This window comes from Oncorhynchus clarkii, chromosome 26 (assembly GCF_045791955.1).
Source record: "Oncorhynchus clarkii lewisi isolate Uvic-CL-2024 chromosome 26, UVic_Ocla_1.0, whole genome shotgun sequence".
NCBI classification, from domain to species: Eukaryota; Metazoa; Chordata; class Actinopteri; order Salmoniformes; family Salmonidae; genus Oncorhynchus; species Oncorhynchus clarkii.
This window is the reverse complement of record NC_092172.1, coordinates 35,821,024-35,848,917: the sequence shown is the minus strand read 5'-3', so window position 1 is coordinate 35,848,917 and position 27,894 is coordinate 35,821,024. Positions and strand designations below refer to the sequence as shown.

Here is a 27,894-nt window from a genome sequence, read left to right as displayed (position 1 = left end):
AGAACACTAGACAACAGAGGAGGAGGTTGAAGATGGGATCTGGTTTCTGTCTTCAATCGGCAGAACACTAGACAACAGAAGAGGAGGTTGAAGATGGGATCTGGTTTCTGTCTTCAATCGGCAGAACACACACTTTGTGACCAAGTCGGAGTTCTCCAGTCGAGAAATGGAGAAAGCCTTTCCACACTCCTCACACTGAAAGACAAGACTGGATTAGGTTCACCAAAACAGTGTCACCAAAATAATATTTTTTATTCACAAAGCATTTCAGAGTAGGAGTGGTGGTCTAGGATCAGGTTTAGGATCAGGTCTAGGATCAGGTCTCTGGGTAGGAGTGGTGATCTAGGATCAGGTCTAGGATCAGGTCTCTGGGTAGGAGTGGTGATCTAGGATCAGGTCTCAGGGTAGGAGTGGTGATCTAGGATCAGGTCTAGGATCAGGTCTCCGGGTAGGAGTGGTTGTCTAGGATCAGGTCTCAGGGTAGGAGTGGTGATCTAGGATCAGGTCTCCGGGTAGGAGTGGTGATCTAGGATCAGGTCTCCGGGTAGGAGTGGTGATCTATGATCAGGTCTCAGGATAGGAGTGGTGATCTAGGATCAGGTCTCAGGGTAGGAGTGGTGATCTAGGATCAGGTCTCAGGGTAGGAGTGGTGATCAAGGATCAGGTCTAGGATCAGGCCCCAGGGTAGGAGTGGTGATCTAGGATCAGGTCTCACTCTACATACAAGGTAGCAGTGTGTGGTACAATTACCAACCTGGAGGATATGATAGCCCATTCCCTGAGCCTTCCTGGTCTCAATAACGGCCGGTATCTCTTCAGAGTGTTCTATATTCCACAACCTGACAGTGGTGTCCTTCAAAACACACACAGCAATATTTATGATGATGCAAAATGGTATGGTAACAAAAGGGACATATTCTGTGACCTACAAGGATAGGACATGTAATTGAGGTGTGTGTTTACTGTGACCTACAGGGATAGGACATGTAATTGAGGTGTGTGTTTACTGTGACCTACAGGGATAGGACATGACATAGGACATGACATTGAGGTGTATATTTACTGTGACCTACAGGGATAGGACATGACGTAGGACATGACATTGAGGTGTATATTTACTGTGACCTACAGGGATAGGACATGACATTGAGGTGTGTGTTTACTGTGACATACAGGGATAGGACATGACATTGAGGTGTGTGTTTACTGTGACCTACAGGGATAGGACATGACATAGGACCTGACATTGAGGTGTGTGTTTACTGTGACCTACAGGGATAGGACATGACATTGAGGTATATATATACTGTGACCAACAGGGATAGGACATGACATTGAGGTGTGTGTTTACTGTGACCAACAGGGATAGGACATGACATTGAGGTGTGTGTTCACTGTGACCTACAGGGATAGGATATGACATTGAGGTGTGTGTTTACTGTGACCAACGGGGAAAGGACATGACACTGAGGTGTGTGTTTACTGTGACCTACAGGGATATGACATGACGTAGGACATGACATTGAGGTGTATATCTACTGTGACCTACAGGGATAGGACATGACATAGGACATGACATTGAGGTGTGTGTTTACTGTGACCTACAGGGATAGGACATGACATTGAGGTGTGTGTTTACTGTGACCTACAGGGATATGACATGACGTAGGACATGACATTGAGGTGTATATCTACTGTGACCTACAGGGATAGGACATGACATAGGACATGACATTGAGGTGTGTGTTTACTGTGACCTACAGGGATAGGACATGACATTGAGGTGTGTGTTTACTGTGACCTAAAGGAATAGGACATGACATAAGACATGACATTGAGGTGTGTGTTTACTGTGACCTACAGGGATAGGACATGACACTGAGGTGTGTGTTTACTGTGACCTACAGGGATATGACATGACGTAGGACATGACATTGAGGTGTATATCTACTGTGACCTACAGGGATAGGACATGACATAGGACATGACATTGAGGTGTGTGTTTACTGTGACCTACAGGGATAGGACATGACATTGAGGTGTGTGTTTACTGTGACCTACAGGGATAGGACATGACATAGGACATGACATTGAGGTATGTGTTTACTGTGACCTACAGGGATAGGACATGACATAGGACATGACATTAAGGTGTGTGTTTACTGTGACCTACAGGGATAGGACATGACATAGGACATGACATTGAGGTGTGTGTTTACTGTGACCTACAGGGATAGGACATGACATTGAGGTGTGTGTTTACTGTGACCTACAGGAATAGGACATGACATAAGACATGACATTGAGGTGTGTGTTTACTGTGACCTACAGGGATAGGACATGACATTGAGGTATGTGTTTACTGTGACCTACAGGGATAGGACATGACATAGGACATGACATTGAGGTGTGTGTTTGTACCTTGGAAGCTGAGGCCACCCATTTTTTGTCAGCACTGATTGCCACATCTGTCACCCAATCCGCATGTCCCTAGGGTTAGCAAAAACACACATGAGGGCACACACACACACCTGTTTGAAAAACACACACACACATGCGCACACGCACACACACACCTGTTTGAAAAACACACACACACACACACACACACACACACACACACACACACACACACACACACACACACACACACACACACCTGTTTAAAACACACACACACACGCAAGCACACACACACACACACACACACACACACGCAAGCACACACACACACGCAAGCACACACACACACACACACACACACACACACACACACACACACACACACACACACACACACACACACACACACACACACACACACACATTAGAGCATGAAGCTACCTTCAACTCCAGGGTCTTGCAGAGGGTCTCCATGTTCCACACAGCCACTGTTCTATCATACGCCCCCGACACAAGGACTGACCCTGGACAACAACAGAGAACTACAGTCAGTCTGTGGTATTAGAGGCAGAGGACTGACCCTGGACAACAACAGAGGACTACAGTCAGTCTGTGGTATTAGAGGCAGAGGACTGACCCTGGACAACAACAGAGAACTACAGTCAGTCTGTGGTATTAGAGGTAGAGGACTGACCCTGGACAACAACAGAGAACTACAGTCAGTCTGTGGTATTAGAGGCAGAGGACTGACCCTGGACAACAACAGAGAACTACAGTCAGTCTGTGGTATTAGAGGCAGAGGACTGACCCTGGACAACAACAGAGGACTACAGTCAGTCTGTGGTATTAGAGGCAGAGGACTGACCCTGGACAACAACAGAGAACTACAGTCAGTCTGTGGTATTAGAGGTAGAGGACTGACCCTGGACAACAACAGAGAACTACAGTCAGTCTGTGGTATTAGAGGCAGAGGACTGACCCTGGACAACAACAGAGAACTACAGTCAGTCTGTGGTGTTAGAGGTAGAGGACTGACCCTGGACAACAACAGAGAACTACAGTCAGTCTGTGGTATTAGAGGTAGAGGACTGACCATGGACAACAATAGATAACTACAGTCAGTCTGTGGTATTAGAGGTAGAGGACTGACCCTGGACAACAACAGAGAACTACAGTCAGTCTGGCAGCAGTGGTATTAGAGGCAGAGTATATAGTAGTCAGTAGTATTAGTATATAGTAGTCAGTAGTATTAGTATATAGTAGTCAGTGGTATTAGTATATAGTAGTCAGTAGTATTAGTATATAGTAGTCAGTAGTATTAGTATGTATTAGTCAGTAGTATTAGTATATAGTAGTCAGTAGTATTAGTATGTATTAGTCAGTAGTATTAGTATATAGTAGTCAGTAGTATTAGTATATAGTAGTCAGTGGTATTAGTATATAGTAGTCAGTAGTATTAGTATATAGTAGTCAGTAGTATTAGTATATAGTAGTCAGTAGTATTAGTATGTATTAGTCAGTAGTATTAGTATATAGTAGTCAGTAGTATTAGTATATAGTAGTATTAGTATATAGTAGTCAGTGGTATTAGTATATAGTCAGTGGTATTAGTATATAGTAGTTAGTGGTATTAGTATATAGTAGTCAGTGGTATTAGTATATAGTAGTCAGTGGTATTAGTATATAGTAGTCAGTAGTATTAGTATATAGTAGTCAGTGGTATTAGAGGCAGAGGACTCTTCATATTTCTGTAAAGTCGGATGAGGACAGTGCTGACAAGTTCCATATTCCTCTTTTTGGGGACAAATGAACGTCTCAAGAACAAGAAGACTGATATGTCTACCCTACCATCCACAGAGAAGACTGATATCTCTACCCTACCGTCCACAGAGAAGACTGATATGTCTACCCTAACATCCACAGAGAAGACTGATATGTCTACCCTACCGTCCACAGAGAAGACTGATATGTCTACCCTACCATCCACAGAGAAGACTGATATGTCTACCCTACAGTCCACAGAGAAGACTGATATGTCTACCCTACCGTCCACAGAGAAGAAGACTGATATGTCTACCCTACCGTCCACAGAGAAGAAGACTGATATGTCTACCCTACCGTCCACAGAGAATAAGACTGATATGTCTACCCTACCGTCCACAGAGAAGACTGATATGTCTACCCTACCGTCCACAGAGAAGACTGATATGTCTACCCTACCATCCACAGAGAAGAAGACTGATATGTCTACCATACCGTCCACAGAGAAGACTGATATGTCTACCCTACCGTCCACAGAGAAGAAGACTGATATGTCTACCCTACCGTCCACAGAGAAGAAGACTGATATGTCTACCCTACCGTCCACAGAGAATAAGACTGATATGTCTACCCTACCGTCCACAGAGAAGACTGATATGTCTACCCTACCGTCCACAGAGAAGACTGATATGTCTACCCTACCATCCACAGAGAACACATAATGTCTACCCTACCGTCCACAGAGAAGACTGATATGTCTACCCTACCGTCCATGGAGGAGAAGACTGATATGTCTACCCTACCGTCCACAGAGAAGACTGATATGTCTACCATACCGTCCACAGAGAAGGTGCAGGAGCTGACGGACCCGTCGTGTCCCTTGCTAAGGGTCAGGCCACCGTGGGAACGGAATGTTCCTGTCTGGACGTCCCACAGCTGCAGAGTCTTGTCCCATGATGCAGTGCACAAGTAGCGTCCGTTAGCAGTGAAACAGCAGTTCGAGATGACGTTGGTGTGGGTGCTGTGTTTGGGACAGGATAGAACAACAATGTGTATTTTCATAATGCATATTGGAAATATTGGGTTCCCCCCCCACAAGCTCTGGAGGCTTGGTTACGACAGCCTCAACGTGACCTTGACTAACACTAATTAGTTTGAAATGTTATTTCTCGGGTTATAAGATAACGAGCAAAGCAACCCATGGTGAAGGATATCAACCAGCCTCACAGGTCAACATGGGACAGAGTTAGGTCTCACTGCTGTCATAGGGGATCAATAACATATCAACCAGCCTCACAGGTCAACACGGGGACAGAGTTAGGTCTTACTGCTGTCATAGGGGATCAATAACATATCAACCAGCCTCACAGGTCAACACGGGACAGAGTTAGGTCTTACTGCTGTCATAGGGGATCAATAACATATCAGCCAGCCTCACAGGTCAACACGGGACAGAGTTAGGTGTCACTGCTGTCATAGGGGATCAATAACATATCAACCAGCCTCACAGGTCAACACGGGACAGAGTTAGGTCTTACTGCTGTCATAGGGGATCAATAACATATCAACCAGCCTCACAGGTCAACACTGGACAGAGTTAGGTCTTACTGCTGTCATAGGGGATCAATAACATATCAACCAGCCTCACAGGTCAACACTGGACAGAGTTAGGTCTTACTGCTGTCATAGGGGATCAATAACATATCAACCAGCCTCACAGGTCAACACGGGACAGAGTTAGGTCTCTGTGTTAATTAAAATATCCACCACTCTACAGTAAGGCATCAATCTCTCTGACATAATGCCAGGCTATATTTTAGTTCACTGTTACTGCATCAGTCTCTCTGACATAATGCCAGGCTATATTTAGTTCATTGTACTGCATCAATCTCTCTGACATAATGCCAGGCTATATTTAGTTCACACAACGATCTGAGGTGTAATTATGAGACCAGTGAGTTCACCCAGTCCACCGTGGACCGTAAACACAACGATCTGAGGTGTAATTATGAGACCAGTGAGTTCACCCAGTCCACCGTGGACCGTAAACACAACGATCTGAGGTGTAATTATGAGACCAGTGAGTTCACCCAGTCCACCGTGGACCGTAAACACAACGATCTGAGGTGTAATTATGAGACCAGTGAGTTCACCCAGTCCACCGTGGACCGTAAACACAACGATCTGAGGTGTAATTATGAGACCAGTGAGTTCACCCAGTCCACCGTGGACCGTAAACACAACGATCTGAGGTGTAATTATGAGACCAGTGAGTTCACCCAGTCCACCGTGGACCGTAAACACAATGATCTGAGGTGTAATTATGAGACCAGTGAGTTCACCCAGTCCACCGTGGACCGTAAACACAACGATCTGAGGTGTAATTATGAGACCAGTGAGTTCACCCAGTCTACCGTGGACCGTAAACACAACGATCTGAGGTGTAATTATGAGACCAGTGAGTTCACTCAGTCCACCGTGGACCGTAAACACAACGATCTGAGGTGTAATTATGAGACCAGTGAGTTCACCCAGTCCACCGTGGACCGTAAACACAATGATCTGAGGTGTAATTATGAGACCAGTGAGTTCACCCAGTCCACCGTGGACCGTAAACACAACGATCTGAGGTGTAGATATGAAATATCTGGTACTGACAAATCTTTATTAAGGACGTCTGCGGTCAGACATGACAACAACAACAAACAGCTGTCATGATGTTCCTTGATGCTCTGGTCATTTGTCAGCCTGGCAGTGCATGTTGTCTATCATCTCAGGGACCGTGTGTAAAGTCTAATATAATGAGTGGTATCTCAGGGACCGTGTGTAAAGTCTAATATAATGAGTGGTATCTCAGGGACTGTGTGCAAAGTCTAATATAATGAGTGGTATCTCAGGGACCGTGTGTAAAGTCTAATATAATGAGTGATATCTCAGGGACCGTGTGTAAAGTCTAATATAATGAGTGATATCTCAGGGACCGTGTGTAAAGTCTAATATAATGAGTGGTATCTCAGGGACCGTGTGTAAAGTCTAATATAATGAGTGGTATCTTCACCTGTTGATGGAGAGGGTGGTTTGGGTGGAGACCAGGTCCCACAGTTTGATGGTTCTGTCTTCAGAGACACTGGCAACGTGCTGACTCTGAGGATCAAACCGGCACCGCGTGATCGTAGACTTGTGGTGATCTGAGGGAATTGACAGCATTAGACATAACTTAAACTGACGTTACCATTAGACATGACTTAAACTGAGACTCAGTGATCTGACGTTACCATTAGACATGACTTAAACTGAGACTCAGTGACTTGATGTTACCATTAGACATGACTTAAACTGAGACTCAGTGATCTGACGTTACCATTAGATATGACTTAAACTGAGACTCAGTGACCTGACGTTACCATTAGACATGACTTAAACTGAGACTCAGTGACTTGACGTTACCATTAGACATGACTTAAACTGAGACTCAGTGACCTGACGTTACCATTAGACATAACTTAAACCGAGACTCAGTGACCTGACGTTACCATTAGACATGACTTAAACTGAGACTCAGTGACCTGATGTTACCATTAGACATGACTTAAACTGAGACTCAGTGACTTGACGTTACCATTAGACATGACTTAAACTGAGACTCAGTGACCTGACGTTACCATTAGACATGACTTAAACTGAGACTCAGTGACCTGATGTTACCATTAGACATAACTTAAACCGAGACTCAGTGACCTGACGTTACCATTAGACATAACTTAAACCGAGACTCAGTGACCTGACGTTACCATTAGACATGACTTAATCTGAGACTCAGTGACCTTAGCGTTAGCATAGCTCAATGGTAAAATCAATAGAGATCAATAGCTACTGCTGAATGACTTTGGGATGTACCTTTGATGTGGAAGAGCCTCTCCCCTGTATCAGCTGAGGTCAGGCAGATTGCATTCTCCAGGTCGGAGGAGGAGACTACGTACTTCCCATCCTCTGAGACGCTACATGAGGTCAGGAGACCAGCCTGAGCTGCAGTCCACTATGTAACACACACACAGGCTGTGTCATGTATATACTCCCTATATACTCCCTATATACTCCCTATATACTCCCTATATACTCCCTCTATACTCCCTCTCTGGCATTATGATTCTGAACTGCAGTCCACTATGTAACACACACACAGGCTGTGTCATGTATATACTCCCTATATACTCCCTATATACTCCCTATATACTCCCTATATACTCCCTATATACTCCCTCTCTGGAATTATGATTCTGAACTGCAGTCCACTATGTAACACACACACAGGCTGTGTCATGTATATACTCCCTATATACTCCCTATATACTCCCTATATACTCCCTGTATACTCCCTATATACTCCCTCTCTGGAATTATGATTCTGAACTGCAGTCCACTATGTAACACACACACAGGCTGTGTCATGTATATACTCCCTATATACTCCCTATATACTCCCTATATACTCCCTCTCTGGCATTATGATTCTGAGCTGCAGTCCACTATGTAACACACACACAGGCTGTGTCATGTATATACTCCCTATATACTCCCTATATACTCCCTATATACTCCCTCTCTGGCATTATGATTCTGAGCTACAGTCCACTATGTAACACACACACAGGCTGTCCACCATGGTCTCAGATGTTCATTAGTGTTGAAAAGAGAGAGAGAGGTAACAGAGAGGTCTCAACAACATGGTGACGAGAGAGAGTGAGAGAGAGAGAGAGAGAGAGAGACAGAGAGAGAGAGAGAGAGAGAGAGGGAGAGAGAGAGAGGGAGAGAGAGAGAGAGAGATACAGAGACAGAGACAGAGATAGAGAGAGATAGAGAGATAGAGAGAGAGAGATAGAGAGAGAGAGAGATAGATAGAGAGAGAGAGAGAGAGAGATAGGTAACAGAGAGGTCTCAACAACACAGTGTGAGGATGAGATTCACTGTTTGATTGACTCACAATGATCTTGCCAGTCTCTAGGTCCCATGCATTTAGGGTCTTGTCCCATGACGCAGTAATCAGCCTAGGTGAGAGACAGAGAGAGAGAGAGAGAGAGAGATATAGGGGGAAAATCTAGTTTTTCGAGGATACAGAAATCTTTCAAAATACAGAAATCATCCCCGAATGATGTTGTGTTTGGCAAAATGCATCACACAGGAATGTTTTCTGAATTTTGAAAGTTACATATCTTGAAAACTCGATTGCAGTGACTATGTCAACAATGGACTAATGAAACAAATACCATAATATAGTTTTCTTTTAAGATATCACCTCAATGCCACTAGACTAGTGCAACAGCAAACCCAGCAGTAACCCATATTAACTAGCTAATGTTTCAGCGGAGGTCTAGAGTCTAGACTCCCTATGTGTGATCACCTCCCTCCCTGTAGCCCTCTGGGACTTCCCCTCTGTCAGGGTTACCAGGGTTGCCAAGGTTACCAGGGTTGCCAAGGTTACCAGGGTTGCCAAGGTTACCAAAAGGGAAGTGCAAATAAAGAAGGTGTGAAGTAACAAAAGATCTTGACAGGGTTGTGTCCAAAATGGCACCCTATTCCTTATATAGTACACTACTTTAGACCAGAGCCCTATTCCCTATATAGTGCCCTACTTTAGACCAGAGCCCTATTCCCAATATAGTGCCCTACTTTAGACCAGGACCCACAGGGACTAGGGTGCCATTTGGGATGTATGCAGTGATTATGTGACCTATGCTGTGTGCTGTGGGTTGTGGGCTGTGTGCTGTGGGTTGTGGGCTGTGTGCTGTGGGTTGTGGGCTGTGTGCTGTGGGTTGTGGGCTGTGTGCTGTGGGTTGTGGGCTGTGTGCTGTGGGTTGTGGGCTGTGTGCTGTGGGCTGTGTGCTGTGGGTTGTGGGCTATGTACTGTGGGTTGTGGGCTGTGTGCTGTGGGTTGTGGGCTGTGTGCTGTGGGTTGTGGGCTGTGTGCTGTGGGTTGTGGGCTGTGGGTTGTGGGCTGTGTGCTGTGGGTTGTGGGCTGTGTGCTGTGTGCTGTGTGCTGTGGGTTGTGGGCTGTGTGCTGCGGGTTGTGGGCTGTGTGCTGTGGGTTGTGGGTTGTGGGTTGTGGGTTGTGGGTTGTGGGTTGTGGGCTGTGTGCTGTGTGCTGCGGGTTGTGGGCTGTGTGCTGTGTGCTGTGGGTTGTGGGTTGTGGGTTGTGGGTTGTGGGCTGTGTGCTGTGGGTTGTGGGCTGTGTGCTGTGTGCTGTGGGTTGTGGGTTGTGGGTTGTGGGTTGTGGGTTGTGGGCTGTGTGCTGTGTGCTGCGGGTTGTGGGCTGTGTGCTGTGTGCTGTGGGTTGTGGGTTGTGGGTTGTGGGTTGTGGGCTGTGTGCTGTGGGTTGTGGGCTGTGTGCTGCGGGTTGTGGGCTGTGTGCTGTGGGTTGTGGGCTGTGTGCTGTGTGCTGTGGGTTGTGGGTTGTGGGTTGTGGGTTGTGGGTTGTGGGCTGTGTGCTGTGGGTTGTGGGTTGTGGGTTGTGGGCTGTGTGCTGTGGGTTGTGGGCTGTGTGCTGTGGGTTGTGGGCTGTGTGCTGTGGGTTGTGGGCTGTGTGCTGTGGGTTGTGGGCTGTGTGCTGTGGGTTGTGTGCTGTGGGTTGTGGGTTGTGGGCTGTGTGCTGTGGGTTGTGGGCTGTGTGCTGTGGGTTGTGTGCTGTGGGTTGTGGGCTGTGTGCTGTGGGTTGTGGGCTGTGTGCTTGGCCATGGAGACAGAAAGACATCCAGAGTATTTCATTCTCTAGCTGTGAATATGTTGTTGAATGCTTCATCCTATGAATGCTCAATTTAGATGGCAAACTTCATACCATCTAATGATGGGGGAAATCATACCATCTACTGATGGGACGAAATCATACCATCTAGTGATGGGGGGAAATCATACCATCTAGTGATGGGGGAAATCATACCATCTAGTGATGGGGGGGGGGGGAATCATACCATCTAGTGAAGGGAGGAAATCATACCATCTAGTGATGGGAGGAAATCATACCATCTAGTGATGGGGGGAAATCATACCATCTAGTGATGGGGAAATCATACCATCTAGTGATGGGTGGGGAATCATACCATCTAGTGATGGGGGAAATCATACCATCTAGTGATGGGGGAAATCATACCATCTAGTGATGGGGGGAAATCATACCATCTAGTGATGGGGAGAAATCATACCATCTAGTGATGGGGGAAATCATACCATCTAGTGATGGGGAAATCATACCATCTAATGAAGGGGGAAAATCATACCATCTAGTGATGGGGAAATCATACCATCGAGTGATGGGGAGAAATCATACCATCTAGTGATGTGGGAAATCATACCATCTAGTGATGGGGGAAATCATACCATCTAGTGATGGGGGGGAAATCATACCATCTAGTGATGGGGAAATCATACCATCTAATGAAGGGGGAAATCATACCATCTAGTGATGGGGAAATCATACCATCTAGTGATGGGGAGAAATCATACCATCTAGTGATGTGGGAAATCATACCATCTAGTGATGGGGGGGGGGGAAATCATACCATCTAGTGATGGGGGAAATCATACCATCTAGTGATGGGGGAAATCATACCATCTAGTGATGGGGGGGGGGGGAAATCATACCATCTAGTGATGGGGGGAAATCATACCATCTAGGATTGGGGGGAAATCATACCATCTAGTGATGGGGAAATCATACCATCTAGTGATGGGGGGGAATCATACCATCTAATGATGGGGGAAATCATACCATCTAGTGATGGGGGGAAATCATACCATCTAGTGATGGGGGAAATCATACCATCTAGTGATGGGGGGGGGGGGAATCATACCATCTAGTGAAGGGAGGAAATCATACCATCTAGTGATGGGAGGAAATCATACCATCTAGTGATGGGGGGAAATCATACCATCTAGTGATGGGGAAATCATACCATCTAGTGATGGGTGGGGAATCATACCATCTAGTGATGGGGGAAATCATACCATCTAGTGATGGGGGAAATCATACCATCTAGTGATGGGGGGAAATCATACCATCTAGTGATGGGGAGAAATCATACCATCTAGTGATGGGGGAAATCATACCATCTAGTGATGGGGAAATCATACCATCTAATGAAGGGGGAAAATCATACCATCTAGTGATGGGGAAATCATACCATCGAGTGATGGGGAGAAATCATACCATCTAGTGATGTGGGAAATCATACCATCTAGTGATGGGGGAAATCATACCATCTAGTGATGGGGGGTGAAAATCATACCATCTAGTGATGGGGAAATCATACCATCTAATGAAGGGGGAAATCATACCATCTAGTGATGGGGAAATCATACCATCTAGTGATGGGGAGAAATCATACCATCTAGTGATGTGGGAAATCATACCATCTAGTGATGGGGGGGGGGGGAAATCATACCATCTAGTGATGGGGGAAATCATACCATCTAGTGATGGGGGAAATAATACCATCTAGTGATGGGGGGGGGGGGGAAATCATACCATCTAGTGATGGGGGGAAATCATACCATCTAGTGATGGGGGGAAGGAGGGAAATCATACCATCTAGTGATGGGGAAATCATACCATCTAATGAAGGAGGGAAATCATACCATCTAGTGATGGGGGAAATCACACCATCTAGTGATGGGAGGAAATCATACCATCTAGTGATGGGGGAAATCATACCATCTAGTGATGGGGGGAAATCATACCATCTAGTGATGGGGGGAAATCATATCATCTAGTGATGGGGAGAAATCATACCATCTAGTGATGGGGGAAATCATACCATCTAGTGATGGGGGGAAATCATACCATCTAGTGATGGGGGGGAAATCATACCATCTAGTGGTGGGGGGGAAATCATACCATCTAGTGATGGGGGGGGGGGGAATCATACCATCTAGTGATGGGGGAAATCATACCATCTAGTGATGGGGGAAATCATACCATCTAGAGATGGGGGGAAATCATTCCATCTAGTGATGGGGGAAATCATACCATCTAGTGATGGGGGAAATCATACCATCTAGTGATGGGGAAATCATACCATCTAGTGATGGGGGGAAATCATATCATCTAGTGATGGGGAAATCATACCATCTAATGAAGGGGGGAAATCATACCATCTAGTGATGGGGGAAATCACACCATCTAGTGATGGGAGGAAATCATACCATCTAGTGATGGGGGAAATCATACCATCTAGTGATGGGAGGAAATCATACCATCTAGTGATGGGGGAAATCATACCATCTAGTGATGGGGGGAAATCATACCATCTAGTGATGGGAGGAAATCATACCATCTAGTGATGGGGGAAATCATACAATCTAGTGATGGGGGTGGGGGGGAAAATCATACCATCTAGTGATGGGGGGAAATCATACCATCTAGGATTGGGGAGAAATCATACCATCTAGTGATGTGGGAAATCATACCATCTAGTGATGGGGGGGGGGGGGAAATCATACCATCTAGTGATGGGGGAAATCATACCATATAGTGATGGGGGAAATCATACCATCTAGTGATGGGGGGGAAATCATACCATCTAGTGATGGGGGGAAATCATACCATCTAGGATTGGGGGGAAATCATACCATCTAGTGATGGGGAAATCATACCATCTAATGAAGGGGGGAAATCATACCATCTAGTGATGGGGAAATCATACCATCTAGTGATGGGGGAAATCACACCATCTAGTGATGGGAGGAAATCATACCATCTAGTGATGGGGGAAATCATACCATCTAGTGATGGGAGGAAATCATACCATCTAGTGATGGGGGAAATCATACCATCTAGTGATGGGGGGAAATCATACCATCTAGTGATGGGGGAAATCATACAATCTAGTGATGGGGGAGAAATCATACCATCTAGTGAGGGGGGGTCTATCATACCATCTAGTGATGGGGGGAATCATACCATCTAGTGATGGGGGGAAATCATACCATCTAGTGATGGGGGGAAATCATTCCATCTAGTGATGGGGGAAATCATACCATCTAGTGATGGGGGGAAATCATACCATCTAGTGATGGGGGGAAATCATACCATCTAGTGATGGGGGAAATCATACCATCTAGTGATGGGGGGGAAATCATACCATCTAGTGGTGGGGGGGAAATCATACCATCTAGTGATGTGGGGGGGGGGGGGGGGAAATCATAACATCTAGTGATGGGGGAAATCATACCATCTAGTGATGGAGGGAAATCATACCATCTAGTGATGGGGGGAAATCATTCCATCTAGTGATGGGGGAAATCATACCATCTAGTGATGGGGGAAATCATACCATCTAGTGATGGGGGGAAATCATACCATCTAGTGACGGGGGAAATCATACCATCTAGTGATGGGGGGGAAATCATACCATCTAGTGGTGGGGGGGAAATCATACCATCTAGTGATGGAGGGGGGAATCATACCATCTAGTGATGGGGGAAATCATACCATCTAGTGATGGGGGGGAAATCATACCATCTAGTGGTGGGGGGAAATCATTCCATCTAGTGATGGGGGAAATCATACCATCTAGTGATGGGGGAAATCATACCATCTAGTGATGGGGAGAAATCATACCATCTAGTGATGGGGGAAATCATACCATCTAGTGATGGGGAAATCATACCATCTAGTGATGGGGGAGAAATCATACCATCTAGTGAGGGGGGGAAATCATACCATCTAGGATTGGGGGGAAATCATACCATCTAGTGATGGGGAAATCATACCATCTAATGAAGGGGGGAAATCATACCATCTAGTGATGGGGAAATCATACCATCTAGTGATGGGGGAAATCACACCATCTAGTGATGGGAGGAAATCATACCATCTAGTGATGGGGGAAATCATACCATCTAGTGATGGGAGGAAATCATACCATCTAGTGATGGGGGAAATCATACCATCTAGTGATGGGGGAAATCATACCATATAGTGATGGGGGAAATCATACCATCTAGTGATGGGGGGGAAATCATACCATCTAGTGATGGGGGGAAATCATACCATCTAGGATTGGGGGGAAATCATACCATCTAGTGATGGGGAAATCATACCATCTAATGAAGGGGGGAAATCATACCATCTAGTGATGGGGAAATCATACCATCTAGTGATGGGGGAAATCACACCATCTAGTGATGGGAGGAAATCATACCATCTAGTGATGGGGGAAATCATACCATCTAGTGATGGGAGGAAATCATACCATCTAGTGATGGGGGAAATCATACCATCTAGTGATGGGGGGAAATCATACCATCTAGTGATGGGGGAAATCATACAATCTAGTGATGGGGGAGAAATCATACCATCTAGTGAGGGGGGGTCTATCATACCATCTAGTGATGGGGGGAATCATACCATCTAGTGATGGGGGGAAATCATACCATCTAGTGATGGGGGGAAATCATTCCATCTAGTGATGGGGGAAATCATACCATCTAGTGATGGGGGAAATCATACCATCTAGTGATGGGGGGAAATCATACCATCTAGTGATGGGGGAAATCATACCATCTAGTGATGGGGGGGAAATCATACCATCTAGTGGTGGGGGGGAAATCATACCATCTAGTGATGTGGGGGGGGGGGGGGGGGAAATCAAAACATCTAGTGATGGGGGAAATCATACCATCTAGTGATGGAGGGAAATCATACCATCTAGTGATGGGGGGAAATCATTCCATCTAGTGATGGGGGAAATCATACCATCTAGTGATGGGGGAAATCATACCATCTAGTGATGGGGGGAAATCATACCATCTAGTGACGGGGGAAATCATACCATCTAGTGATGGGGGGGAAATCATACCATCTAGTGGTGGGGGGGAAATCATACCATCTAGTGATGGAGGGGGGAATCATACCATCTAGTGATGGGGGAAATCATACCATCTAGTGATGGGGGGGAAATCATACCATCTAGTGGTGGGGGGAAATCATTCCATCTAGTGATGGGGGAAATCATACCATCTAGTGATGGGGGAAATCATACCATCTAGTGATGGGGAGAAATCATACCATCTAGTGATGGGGGAAATCATACCATCTAGTGATGGGGAAATCATACCATCTAGTGATGGGGGAGAAATCATACCATCTAGTGAGGGGGGGTATATCATACCATCTAGTGATGGGGGGAATCATACCATCTAGTGATGGGGGGAATCATACCATCTAGTGATGGGGGGAAATCATACCATCTAGTGATGGGGGGAAATCATTCCATCTAGTGATGGGGGAAATCATACCATCTAGTGATGGGGGGAAATCATACCATCTAGTGATGGGGGGAAATCATACCATCTAGTGATGGGGGAAATCATACCATCTAGTGATGGGGGGAAATCATACCATCTAGTGATGGGGGGGAAATCATACCATCTAGTGGTGGGGGGGAAATCATACCATCTAGTGATGGGGGGGGGGGAATCATACCATCTAGTGATGGGGGAAATCATACCATCTAGTGATGGGGGAAATCATACCATCTAGAGATGGGGGGAAATCATTCCATCTAGTGATGGGGGAAATCATACCATCTAGTGATGGGGGAAATCATACCATCTAGTGATGGGGAAATCATACCATCTAGTGATGGGGGGAAATCATATCATCTAGTGATGGGGAGAAATCATACCATCTAGTGATGGGGAAATCATACCATCTAGTGATGGGGGGAAATCATATCATCTAGTGATGGGGAGAAATCATACCATCTAGTGATGGGGGGAAATCATACCATCTAGTGATGGGGGGAAATCATACCATCTAGTGATGGGGGGAAATCATACCATCTAGTGATGGGGGGGAAATCATACCATCTAGTGATGGGAGGAAATCATACCATCTAGTGATGGGGGGAAATCATACCATCTAGTGATGGGGGGGAAATCATACCATCTAGTGATGGGGAAAATCATACCATCTAGTGATGGGGAAATCATACCATCTAGTGATGGGGGGAAATCATACCATCTAGTGATGGGGGAGAAATCATACCATCTAGTGATGGGGGGGGGAAATCATACCATCTAGTGATGGGGGGGAAATCATACCATCTAGTGATGGGGGGAAATCATACCATCTAGTGATGGGGGAAATCATACCATCTAGTGATGGGGGGAAATCATACCATTTAGTGATGGGGGGAAATCATACCATCTAGTGATGGGGAATGAGGTCTCTCAGTATGGTGATAATATGGTATGTTGATAATATGGTATGGTGAGGTCTCTCAGTATGGTGGTAATATGGTATGGTGATAATATGGTATGGTGATAATATGGTATGGTGATAATATGGTATGCTGATAATATGGTATGGTGATAATATTGTATGGTAATAGTATGGTATGGTGATAATATGGTATGGTGAGGTCCCTCAGTATGGTGATAATATGGTATGGAGAGGTCTCTCAGTATGGTGATAATATGGTATGGGGATAATATGGTATGGTGATAATATGGTATGGTGATAATATGGTATGGTGATAATATGGTATGGTGATAATATGGTATGGTGATAATATGGTGAGGTGATAATATGGTATGGTGGTAATATGGTATGGTGATAATATGGTATGGTGATAATATGGTATGGTGATAATATGGTATGGTGATAATATGGTATGGTGAGGTCTCTCAGTATGGTGATAATATGGTATGGTGATAATATGGTATGGTGAGGTCTCTCAGTATGGTGATAATATGGTATGGTGATAATATGGTACGGTGATAATATGGTATGGTGGTAATATGGTATGGTGATAATATGGTATGGTGATAATATGGTATGGTGATGTCTCTCAGTATGGTGATAATATGGTACGGTGATAATATGGTATGGTGATAACATGGTACGGTGAGGTCTCTGGCTATTCCCAGCCCCTAACACCCAGTCCCCAACACCCAGCCCCTAACACCCAGCCCCCAACACCCAGCCCCTAACACCCAGCCCCCAACACCCAGCCCCCAACACCCAGCCCTATCCCAGCCCTATCCCCAGCCCTATCCCCAGCCCTATTCTCAGCCCTATGACCAGCCCTATAACCAGCCCTATACCAATCCCTATTCCCAGCCCTATCCCCAGCCCTATCCCCAGCCCTATTCCCAGCCCTATAACCAACCCTATACCCAGCCCTATTCCCAGCCCTATCCCCAGCCCTATACCCAGCCCTATAACCAGCCCTATTCCCAGCCCTATAACCAGCCCTATTCCCAGACCTATAACCAACCCTATTCCCAGCCCTATAACCAGCCCTATTCCCAGCCCTATAACCAACCCTATTCCCAGCCCTATAACCAACCCTATTCCCAGCCCTATAACCAGCCCTATTCCCAGCCCTATAACCAACCCTATTCCCAGCCCTATAACCAGCCCTATTCCCAGCCCTATAACCAACCCTATTCCCAGCCCTATAACCAGCCCTATTCCCAGCCCTATAACCAGCCCTATTCCCAGCCCTATAACCAGCCCTATTCCCAGCCCTATAACCAGCCCTATCCCCAGCCCTATAACCAACCCTATCCCCAGCCCTATAACCAACCCTATTCCCAGCCCTATAACCAGCCCTATTCCCAGCCCTATCCCCAGCCCTATCCCCAGCCCTATAACCAACCCTATTCCCAGCCCTATAACCAACCCTATTCCCAGACCTATAACCAACCCTATTCCCAATCCTATAACCAGCCCTATAACCAGCCCTATTCCCAGCCCTATAACCAACCCTATTCCCAGCCCTATCCCCAGCCCTATAACCAGCCCTATTCCCAGACCTATAACCAACCCTATTCCCAGCCCTATAACCAACCCTATTCCCAGACCTATAACCAACCCTATTCCCAATCCTATAACCAGCCCTATAACCAGCCCTATTCCCAGCCCTATAACCAACCCTATTCCCAGCCCTATCCCCAGCCCTATAACCAGCCCTATTCCCAGACCTATAACCAACCCTATTCCCAGCCCTATAACCAACCCTATTCCCAGCCCTATTCCCAGCCCTATACCCAGCCCTATAACCAACCCTATTCCCAGCCCTATTCCCAGCCCTATACCCAGCCCTATAACCAGCCCTATTCCCAGCCCTATTCCCAGCCCTATAACCAGCCCTATAACCAGCCCTATTCCCAGCCCTATACCCAGCCCTATAACCAGCCCTATAACCAGCCCTATTCCCAGCCCTATTCCCAGCCCTATAACCAGCCCTATTCCCAGCCCTATACCCAGCCCTATAACCAGCCCTATTCCCAGCCCTATCCCCAGCCCTATCCCCAGCCCTATAACCAACCCTATTCCCAGCCCTATAACCAACCCTATTCCCAACCCTATTCCCAGCCCTATCCCCAGCCCTATCCCCAGCCCTATAACCAACCCTATTCCCAGCCCTATAACCAACCCTATTCCCAGACCTATAACCAACCCTATTCCCAATCCTATAACCAGCCCTATAACCAGCCCTATTCCCAGCCCTATAACCAACCCTATTCCCAGCCCTATCCCCAGCCCTATAACCAGCCCTATTCCCAGACCTATAACCAACCCTATTCCCAGCCCTATAACCAACCCTATTCCCAGACCTATAACCAACCCTATTCCCAATCCTATAACCAGCCCTATAACCAGCCCTATTCCCAGCCCTATAACCAACCCTATTCCCAGCCCTATCCCCAGCCCTATAACCAGCCCTATTCCCAGACCTATAACCAACCCTATTCCCAGCCCTATAACCAACCCTATTCCCAGCCCTATTCCCAGCCCTATACCCAGCCCTATAACCAACCCTATTCCCAGCCCTATTCCCAGCCCTATACCCAGCCCTATAACCAGCCCTATTCCCAGCCCTATTCCCAGCCCTATAACCAGCCCTATAACCAGCCCTATTCCCAGCCCTATACCCAGCCCTATAACCAGCCCTATAACCAGCCCTATTCCCAGCCCTATTCCCAGCCCTATAACCAGCCCTATTCCCAGCCCTATACCCAGCCCTATAACCAGCCCTATTCCCAGCCCTATCCCCAGCCCTATCCCCAGCCCTATAACCAACCCTATTCCCAGCCCTATAACCAACCCTATTCCCAACCCTATTCCCAGCCCTATAACCAGCCCTATTCCCAGCCCTATAACCAGCCCTATTCCCAGCCCTATAACCAACCCTATTCCCAGCCCTATCCCCAGCCCTATAACCAGCCCTATTCCCAGACCTATAACCAACCCTATTCCCAGCCCTATAACTAGCCCTATTCCCAGCCCTATAACCAACCCTATTCCCAGCCCTATAACCAACCCTATCCCCAGCCCTATCCCCAGCCCTATTCCCAGCCCTAAGACCAGCCCTATCCCCAACCCTATTCCCAGCCCTATCCCCAGCCCTATGACCAGCCCTATCCCCAGATATGTGGGATGTGATATTTGAGGAAACAAACCAACTAAATGAAGAGTTATAACTCATGTATAAATCACTAGTCACAACAAACAGACAAGGGCTTCTGTGGTCAATTCTGATAACAGCAAGGCTCCATTCTGATGATCTACCCTTCTCCCAAAGTGTGCACTTGTACACTCCCCCTCTGGTGTTAGGAATATGTTTGGAGTGTAGGAGTGCACACTCCTGGAGAAGGGTAGGCGATGGGAACACACTGACAACTCACCTCTTCTTGTCAGGGATCAAGGCACACTCAGAGATGTTGGACAGATGTCCTCTCTCAAACACCAACAGCGCGGCGCCACTCTCCGTGTCCTTCAGAAGCAGACATGCAATGTGTGGCCCTAATGGCACCCTATTCCCTACAGAGTGCACTACTCTTGACCAGAGCCCTATAGGTCTTGGTCAGAAGTAGTGCACTATATAGGGAATACGGGTGCTATTTAGGCCACGGATATATCATATAGTTCAGGTTCATACCTATGGGCCAGACAATAATCTTTCAACATGAATATATATTAATAAAAAATAAGACAGACATCTACAGCCAGGAGTGGAACACGATCCACATAAACACTGAGATGGATTAGGTGTGTGACATCACACAGACAGGAAATAGACAGACACACAGACAGGAAATAACAGACACACAGACAGGAAATAACAGACACACAGACAGGGAATAACAGACACACAGACAGGAAATAACAGACACACAGACAGGAAATAGACAGACACACAGACAGGGAATAACAGACACACAGACAGGAAATAACAGACACACAGACAGGAAATAGACAGACACACAGACAGGAAATAGACAGACACACAGACCGGAAATAACAGACACACAGACAGGAAATAGACAGACACACAGACAGGAAATAGACAGACACACAGACAGGAAATAACAGACACACAGACAGGAAATAGACACACACAGACAGGAAATAGACAGACACACAGACAGGAAATAGACAGACACAGACAGGAAATATACAGACACACAGACAGGAAATAGACAGACACACAGACAGGAAATAACAGACACACAGACAGGAAATAGACAGACAAACAGACAGGAAATAGACAGACACACAGACAGGAAATAACAGACAAACAGACAGGAAATAGACAGACACACAGACAGGAAATAACAGACCTTGTAACTGCCTTGAAATGTTTACGTCTGTATTAATTAACACACCGACTCCCAAATGGATACATATTCCCTGCACACCAAAAGTAGTGCACTATATAGGGAATAGTGGTCAGAAGTAGTGCACTATATAGGGAATAGTGGTCATAAGTAGTGCACTATATAGGGAATAGTGGTCAGAAGTAGTGCACTATATAGGGAATAGTGGTCAGAAGTAGTGCACTATATAGGGAATAGTGGTCATAAGTAGTGCACTATATAGGGAATAGTGGTCATAAGTAGTGCACTATATAGGGAATAGTGGTCATAAGTAGTGCACTATATAGGGAATAGTGGTCATAAGTAGTGCACTATATAGGGAATAGTGGTTATAAGTAGTGCACTATATAGGGAATAGTGGTTATAAGTAGTGCACTATATAGGGAATAGTGGTCATAAGTAGTGCACTATATAGGGAATAGTGGTCATAAGTAGTGCACTATATAGGGAATAGTGGTTATAAGTAGTGCACTATATAGGGAATAGTGGTCATAAGTAGTGCACTATATAGGGAATAGTGGTTATAAGTAGTGCACTATATAGGGAATAGTGGTCATAAGTAGTGCACTATATAGGGAATAGTGGTCATAAGTAGTGCACTATATAGGGAATAGTGGTCATAAGTAGTGCACTGTATAGGGAATAGTGGTCATAAGTAGTGCACTATATAGGGAATAGTGGTCATAAGTAGTGCACTATATAGGGAATAGTGGTTATAAGTAGTGCACTATATAGGGAATAGTGGTTATAAGTAGTGCACTATATAGGGAATAGTGGTCATAAGTAGTGCACTATATAGGGAATAGTGGTCAGAAGTAGTGCACTATATAGGGAATAGTGGTCATAAGTTGTGCACTATATAGGGAATAGTGGTCATAAGTAGTGCACTATATAGGGAATAGTGGTCATAAGTAGTGCACTATATAGGGAATAGTGGTCATAAGTAGTGCACTATATAGGGAATAGTGGTCAGAAGTAGTGCACTATATAGGGAATAGTGGTCAGAAGTAGTGCACTATATAGGGAATAGTGGTCATAAGTAGTGCACTATATAGGGAATAGTGGTCATAAGTAGTGCACTATATAGGGAATAGTGGTCATAAGTAGTGCACTATATAGGGAATAGTGGTCATAAGTAGTGCACTATATAGGGAATAGTGGTCAGAAGTAGTGCACTATATAGGGAATAGTGGTCATAAGTAGTGCACTATATAGGGAATAGTGGTCATAAGTAGTGCACTATATAGGGAATAGTGGTCATAAGTAGTGCACTATATAGGGAATAGTGGTCATAAGTAGTGCACTATATAGGGAATAGTGGTCATAAGTAGTGCACTATATAGGGAATAGTGGTCATAAGTAGTGCACTATATAGGGAATAGTGGTCATAAGTAGTGCACTATATAGGGAATTGTGGTCATAAGTAGTGCACTATATAGGGAATAGTGGTCAGAAGTAGTGCACTATATAGGGAATAGTGGTTATAAGTAGTGCACTATATAGGGAATAGTGGTTATAAGTAGTGCACTATATAGGGAATAGTGGTTATAAGTAGTGCACTATATAGGGAATAGTGGTTATAAGTAGTGCACTATATAGGGAATAGTGGTCATAAGTAGTGCACTATATAGGGAATAGTGGTCATAAGTAGTGCACTATATAGGGAATAGTGGTTATAAGTAGTGCACTATATAGGGAATAGTGGTTATAAGTAGTGCACTATATAGGGAATAGTGGTTATAAGTAGTGCACTATATAGGGAATAGTGGTTATAAGTAGTGCACTATATAGGGAATAGTGGTTATAAGTAGTGCACTACATAGGGAAGTGTTCCATTTGGGAAGTAGTCCTAGTGTTTGGTGGACCTACCCACAGAGTGGCCGTCTTGTCGTGGGAACTGGTCAGGACTTTGGTGTCATCAAAGCAGAAGTGGCAGCCGGTGACAGCATCTGTGTGACCCCTCAGCACCTTGATAGGAATCTGAAGAGGCACGGAGAATCAAGCCCCATTTCACATCTCCATTACATCATGATGGGGGTCTGAAGAGGCACGGAGAATCAAGCCCCGTTTCACATCTCCATTACATCATGATGGGGGTCTGAAGAGGCACGGAGAACCAAGCCCCGTGTCACATCTCCATTCCACATAGTAATAGTATTTGAACCAAGCCCCGTGTCACATCTCCATTCCACATAGTAATAGTATTTGAACCAAGCCCCGTGTCACATCTCCATTCCACATAGTGATAGTATTTGGGCCCAGTTGTTTCCCTAGCACTGTTTCAACACGCTAACGTTTTAGCATTTGTGGCACAAATCTCATTCAAGTCATGGGACTGATATTAGCATTTTTCAAATTGTCCAAATCATCTGAAACTATCTAAAATTGTATTGTGAACGCACAACAAAAGTCACTTATATATGTTTTGAACACGACTAAAGCATCGCAGTAATGATAATGTTAATAATCATAATTTAAGACAATAGCCGAGGTCTGTTCTTTCTGTTCTAAAACGACACCTTAATTAATGACCCATCTGTTGAGATGTCTTGGTCATAATTGCTATGCTTGGCCACCAGCCAGATGTATAGCAGGAGGGCTTTTCACGCAGCGTTTCCTAGCCTGGGCCCAGATCTGTTTGTGCTCTTGCCAACTCATTGTCAAGACAAGCATGTTTGTTATGAGTGGTAAGGAGTTGGGCATGATAGCACAAACAGACTGACACTCAAGTGTTTCCATGTTTAAAGGAAACTGTTTTCAGTTAAAAGCTTGCTGTCTAGTAGGCTAAGTTGCCATCACTCATCCCTGTTATTGTCAGTGTTATGACACAGGTGCAACACAATTAATTATGTATAGCTATGTGGATGGCTGTTAGCTTGACTTGCTAACGTTAACTATTAGCTGACCAATCACTCATTGACGTTTGTAGTTTTAAAAACAGTTTACAGGGAAGTAGCTGCACACTATTACAGCACATAACCAAGCTAGCTAGCTAGCTACTCTAGGATGAGCTATGAACATGAAGGCTATTCAACTCATCCCCTCTCTACCCAGCTAGCTACCTGCTACCTGGGCAGCTAGCTACCTGAGACCTGGGCAGCTAGCTAACTGATACCTGGGGAGCTAGCTAGCTGAGACCTGGGCAGCTAGCTAACTGATACCTGGGGAGCTAGCTAGCTGAGACCTGGGCAGCTAGCTAACTGATACCTGGGGAGCTAGCTAGCTGAGACCTGGGCAGCTAGCTAACTGATACCTGGGGAGCTAGCTAGCTGAGACCTGGGCAGCTAGCTAACTGATACCTGGGGAGCTAGCTAGCTGAGACCTGGGCAGCTAGCTAACTGATACCTGGGGAGCTAGCTACCTGAGACCTGGGCAGCTAGCTAACTGATACCTGGGGAGCTAGCTACCTGAGACCTGGGCAGCTAGCTAACTGATACCTGGGGAGCTAGCTAGCTGAGACCTGGGCAGCTAGCTAACTGATACCTGGGGAGCTAACTGATACCTGGGGAGCTAGCTAGCTGAGACCTGGGCAGCTAGCTAACTGATACCTGGGGAGCTAGCTGAGACCTGGGCAGCTAGCTACCTGGGCTAGCTCCTGATGTTCCCACACCGAGGCTCTTCTCTTCTCCACATCCTTCTCCTCTTTCCCTTCATCAATGGTCTCATCAAGTGACAAAGGGTCGATATTTCTCCAAGTCATTTTGTCCAGGAAACGAAATGTATTTCTCTACGTTAGGTATTTCATTGTTTTGGGGTAAAAGTATCTAGCTACTGTAGCTAACAGGTCAGTCAGAGTAGCCAATGCTGTCGTTCCCATAGCGACGGCCAGGCATCAGGAGCACTGAGTTTGGTGTGACTGAGATGGATAACAATCTGAAATGTGCAGACTACACACACGGACAGATATTTGTTTATATATACATATATACATATACAACAGTATTACTTTCGTCCGTCACCCTAGCCCCTACCCGGGCTCGAACCAGGGACCCTCTGCACACATCAACAACTGAAACCCACGAAGCATCGTTACCCATCACAACCACTTCAGGTCTCAGAGCGAGTGACGTAACCAATTGAAACGCTATTAGCGCGCACCACCGCTAACTAGCTAACCATTTCACATCGGTTACACCTACATACAGTTGAAGTCGGAAGTTTACATACATTTAGGTTGGAGTCATTAAAACTCGATGTTCAACCACTTCACACATTTCTTGTAAACAAACTATAGTTTTGGCAAGTCAGTTAGGACATCTACTTTGTGCATGACACAAGTAACTTTTCCAACAATTGTTTACACACAGATTATTTCACTTATAATTCACTGTATCACAATTCCAGTGGGTCAGAAGTTTACATACACTAAGTTGACTGTGTCTTTACACACCTTGGAAAATTCCAGAAAATGATGTCATGGCTTTAGAAGCTTCTGATAGGCTAATTGACATCATTTGAGTCAATTGGAGGTGTACCTGTGGATGTATTTCAAGGCCTACCTTCAAACTCAGTGCCTCTTTGTCGACATCATGGGAAAATCAAAAGAAATCAGCCAAGATCTCAGAAAAATAACGCCCGAATGTACCACATTCATCTGTACTAACCATAGTACACAAGTATAAACACCATGGGACCACGCAGCCATCATACCGCTCAGGAAGGAGACGCGTTCTGTCTCCTAGAGATGAACGTACTTTGGTGCTAAAAGAGCAAATCAATCCCAGAACAACAGCAAAGGACCTTGTGAAGATTCTGGAGGAAACCGGTACAAAAGTATCTATATCCACAGTAAAATGAATTCTATATCGACATAACCGGAAAGGCCGCTCAGCAAGGAAGAAGCCACTGCTCCAAAACCGCCATAAAAAAAAGCCAGACTACAGTTTGCAACTGCACATGGGAACAAAGATCATACAAAGATAATACTCTGGTCTGATGAAACAAAAATAGAACTGTTTGGCCATAATGACCATCGTTGTGTTTGGAGGAAAAAGGGGGAGGCTTGCAAGCCGAAGAAAACCATCCCACCCGTGAAGCACGGGGGTGGCAGCATCATGTTGTGGGGGTGCTTTGCTGCAGGAGGGACTGGTGCACTTCACAAAATAGATGGCATCATGAGGAGAGAAAATGATGTGGATATATTGAAGCAACATCTCAGGACATCAGTCAGGAAGTTAAGGCTTGGTCGCAAATGGGTCTTCCAAATGGACAATGACCCCAAGCATACTTCCAAACTAGTGGCAAAATGGCTTAAGGACAACAAAGTCAAGGTATTGGAGTGACCATCACAAAGCCCTGACCTCAATTCCATAGAAAATTTGTGGGCAGAACTGAAAAAGTGTGTGTGAGCAAGGAGGCCTACAAACCTGACTCAGTTACACCAGCTCTGTCAGGAGGAATGGGCCAAAATTCACCCAACTTATTGTGGGAAGCTTGTGGAAGGCTACCCGAAACTTTTGACCCAAGTTAAACAATTTAAAGGCAATGCTACCAAATACTAACTGAGTGTATGTAAACTTCTGACCCACTGGGAATGTGATGAAAGGAATAAAAGTTGAAATAAATCATTCTCTCTACTATTATTCTGACATTTCACATTCTTAAAATAAAGTGGTGATCCTAACTGACCTAAATAGCGAATTTTTACAAGGATTAAATGTCAGGAATTGTGATAAACTGAATTTAAATGTATTTGGCTAAGGTGTATGTAAACTTCAACTGTGTGTGTAATCAATCTACACGCAATACCACATTTTGACAAATGTTTTTAGGAATTTTTGCAAATTTATAAAAAAATGTAAACTGAAATATCACATTTACATAAAAAATAAATACCCCTATAATATTTATGTTTAAATTTGCAGAAATGTCTAAAAACCTGTTTTCACTTTGTTATTATGGGGTATTGTGTGTAGATTGAGGGGGTGGGAAAAAATAATGTAATAAATTATAGAATAATGAATAACGAAATGTGGAAAAAAGGGGTCTGAATAGTTTCCAGCTTTTTAGCCATTTAAAGATACAAGCCCTGTCACTGGAAAGACACGATAATAACAGAGACAGATCACA

The 27,894-nt window shown here is 45.2% G+C and overlaps 1 protein-coding gene across 1 annotated transcript; it reads right to left on the bottom strand.

The window, feature by feature from the left end:
• Positions 1 to 4: 4 nt before the first annotated feature.
• Positions 5 to 25,539, bottom strand: LOC139385130 (WD repeat-containing protein 88-like). Its single transcript, XM_071130204.1, has 11 exons — positions 25,409 to 25,539; positions 23,695 to 23,805; positions 20,854 to 20,942; positions 9,146 to 9,209; positions 8,062 to 8,200; positions 7,223 to 7,352; positions 5,001 to 5,185; positions 2,845 to 2,927; positions 2,422 to 2,490; positions 755 to 853; positions 5 to 195 (listed from the first exon to the last, which is right to left on the bottom strand). Exons 1-11 carry the CDS (start codon positions 25,523 to 25,525, stop codon positions 7 to 9), a joined length of 1,275 nt encoding a protein of 424 aa, XP_070986305.1. The 5' UTR covers positions 25,526 to 25,539; the 3' UTR covers positions 5 to 6.
• Between the last annotated feature and the right edge of the window lie 2,355 nt (positions 25,540 to 27,894).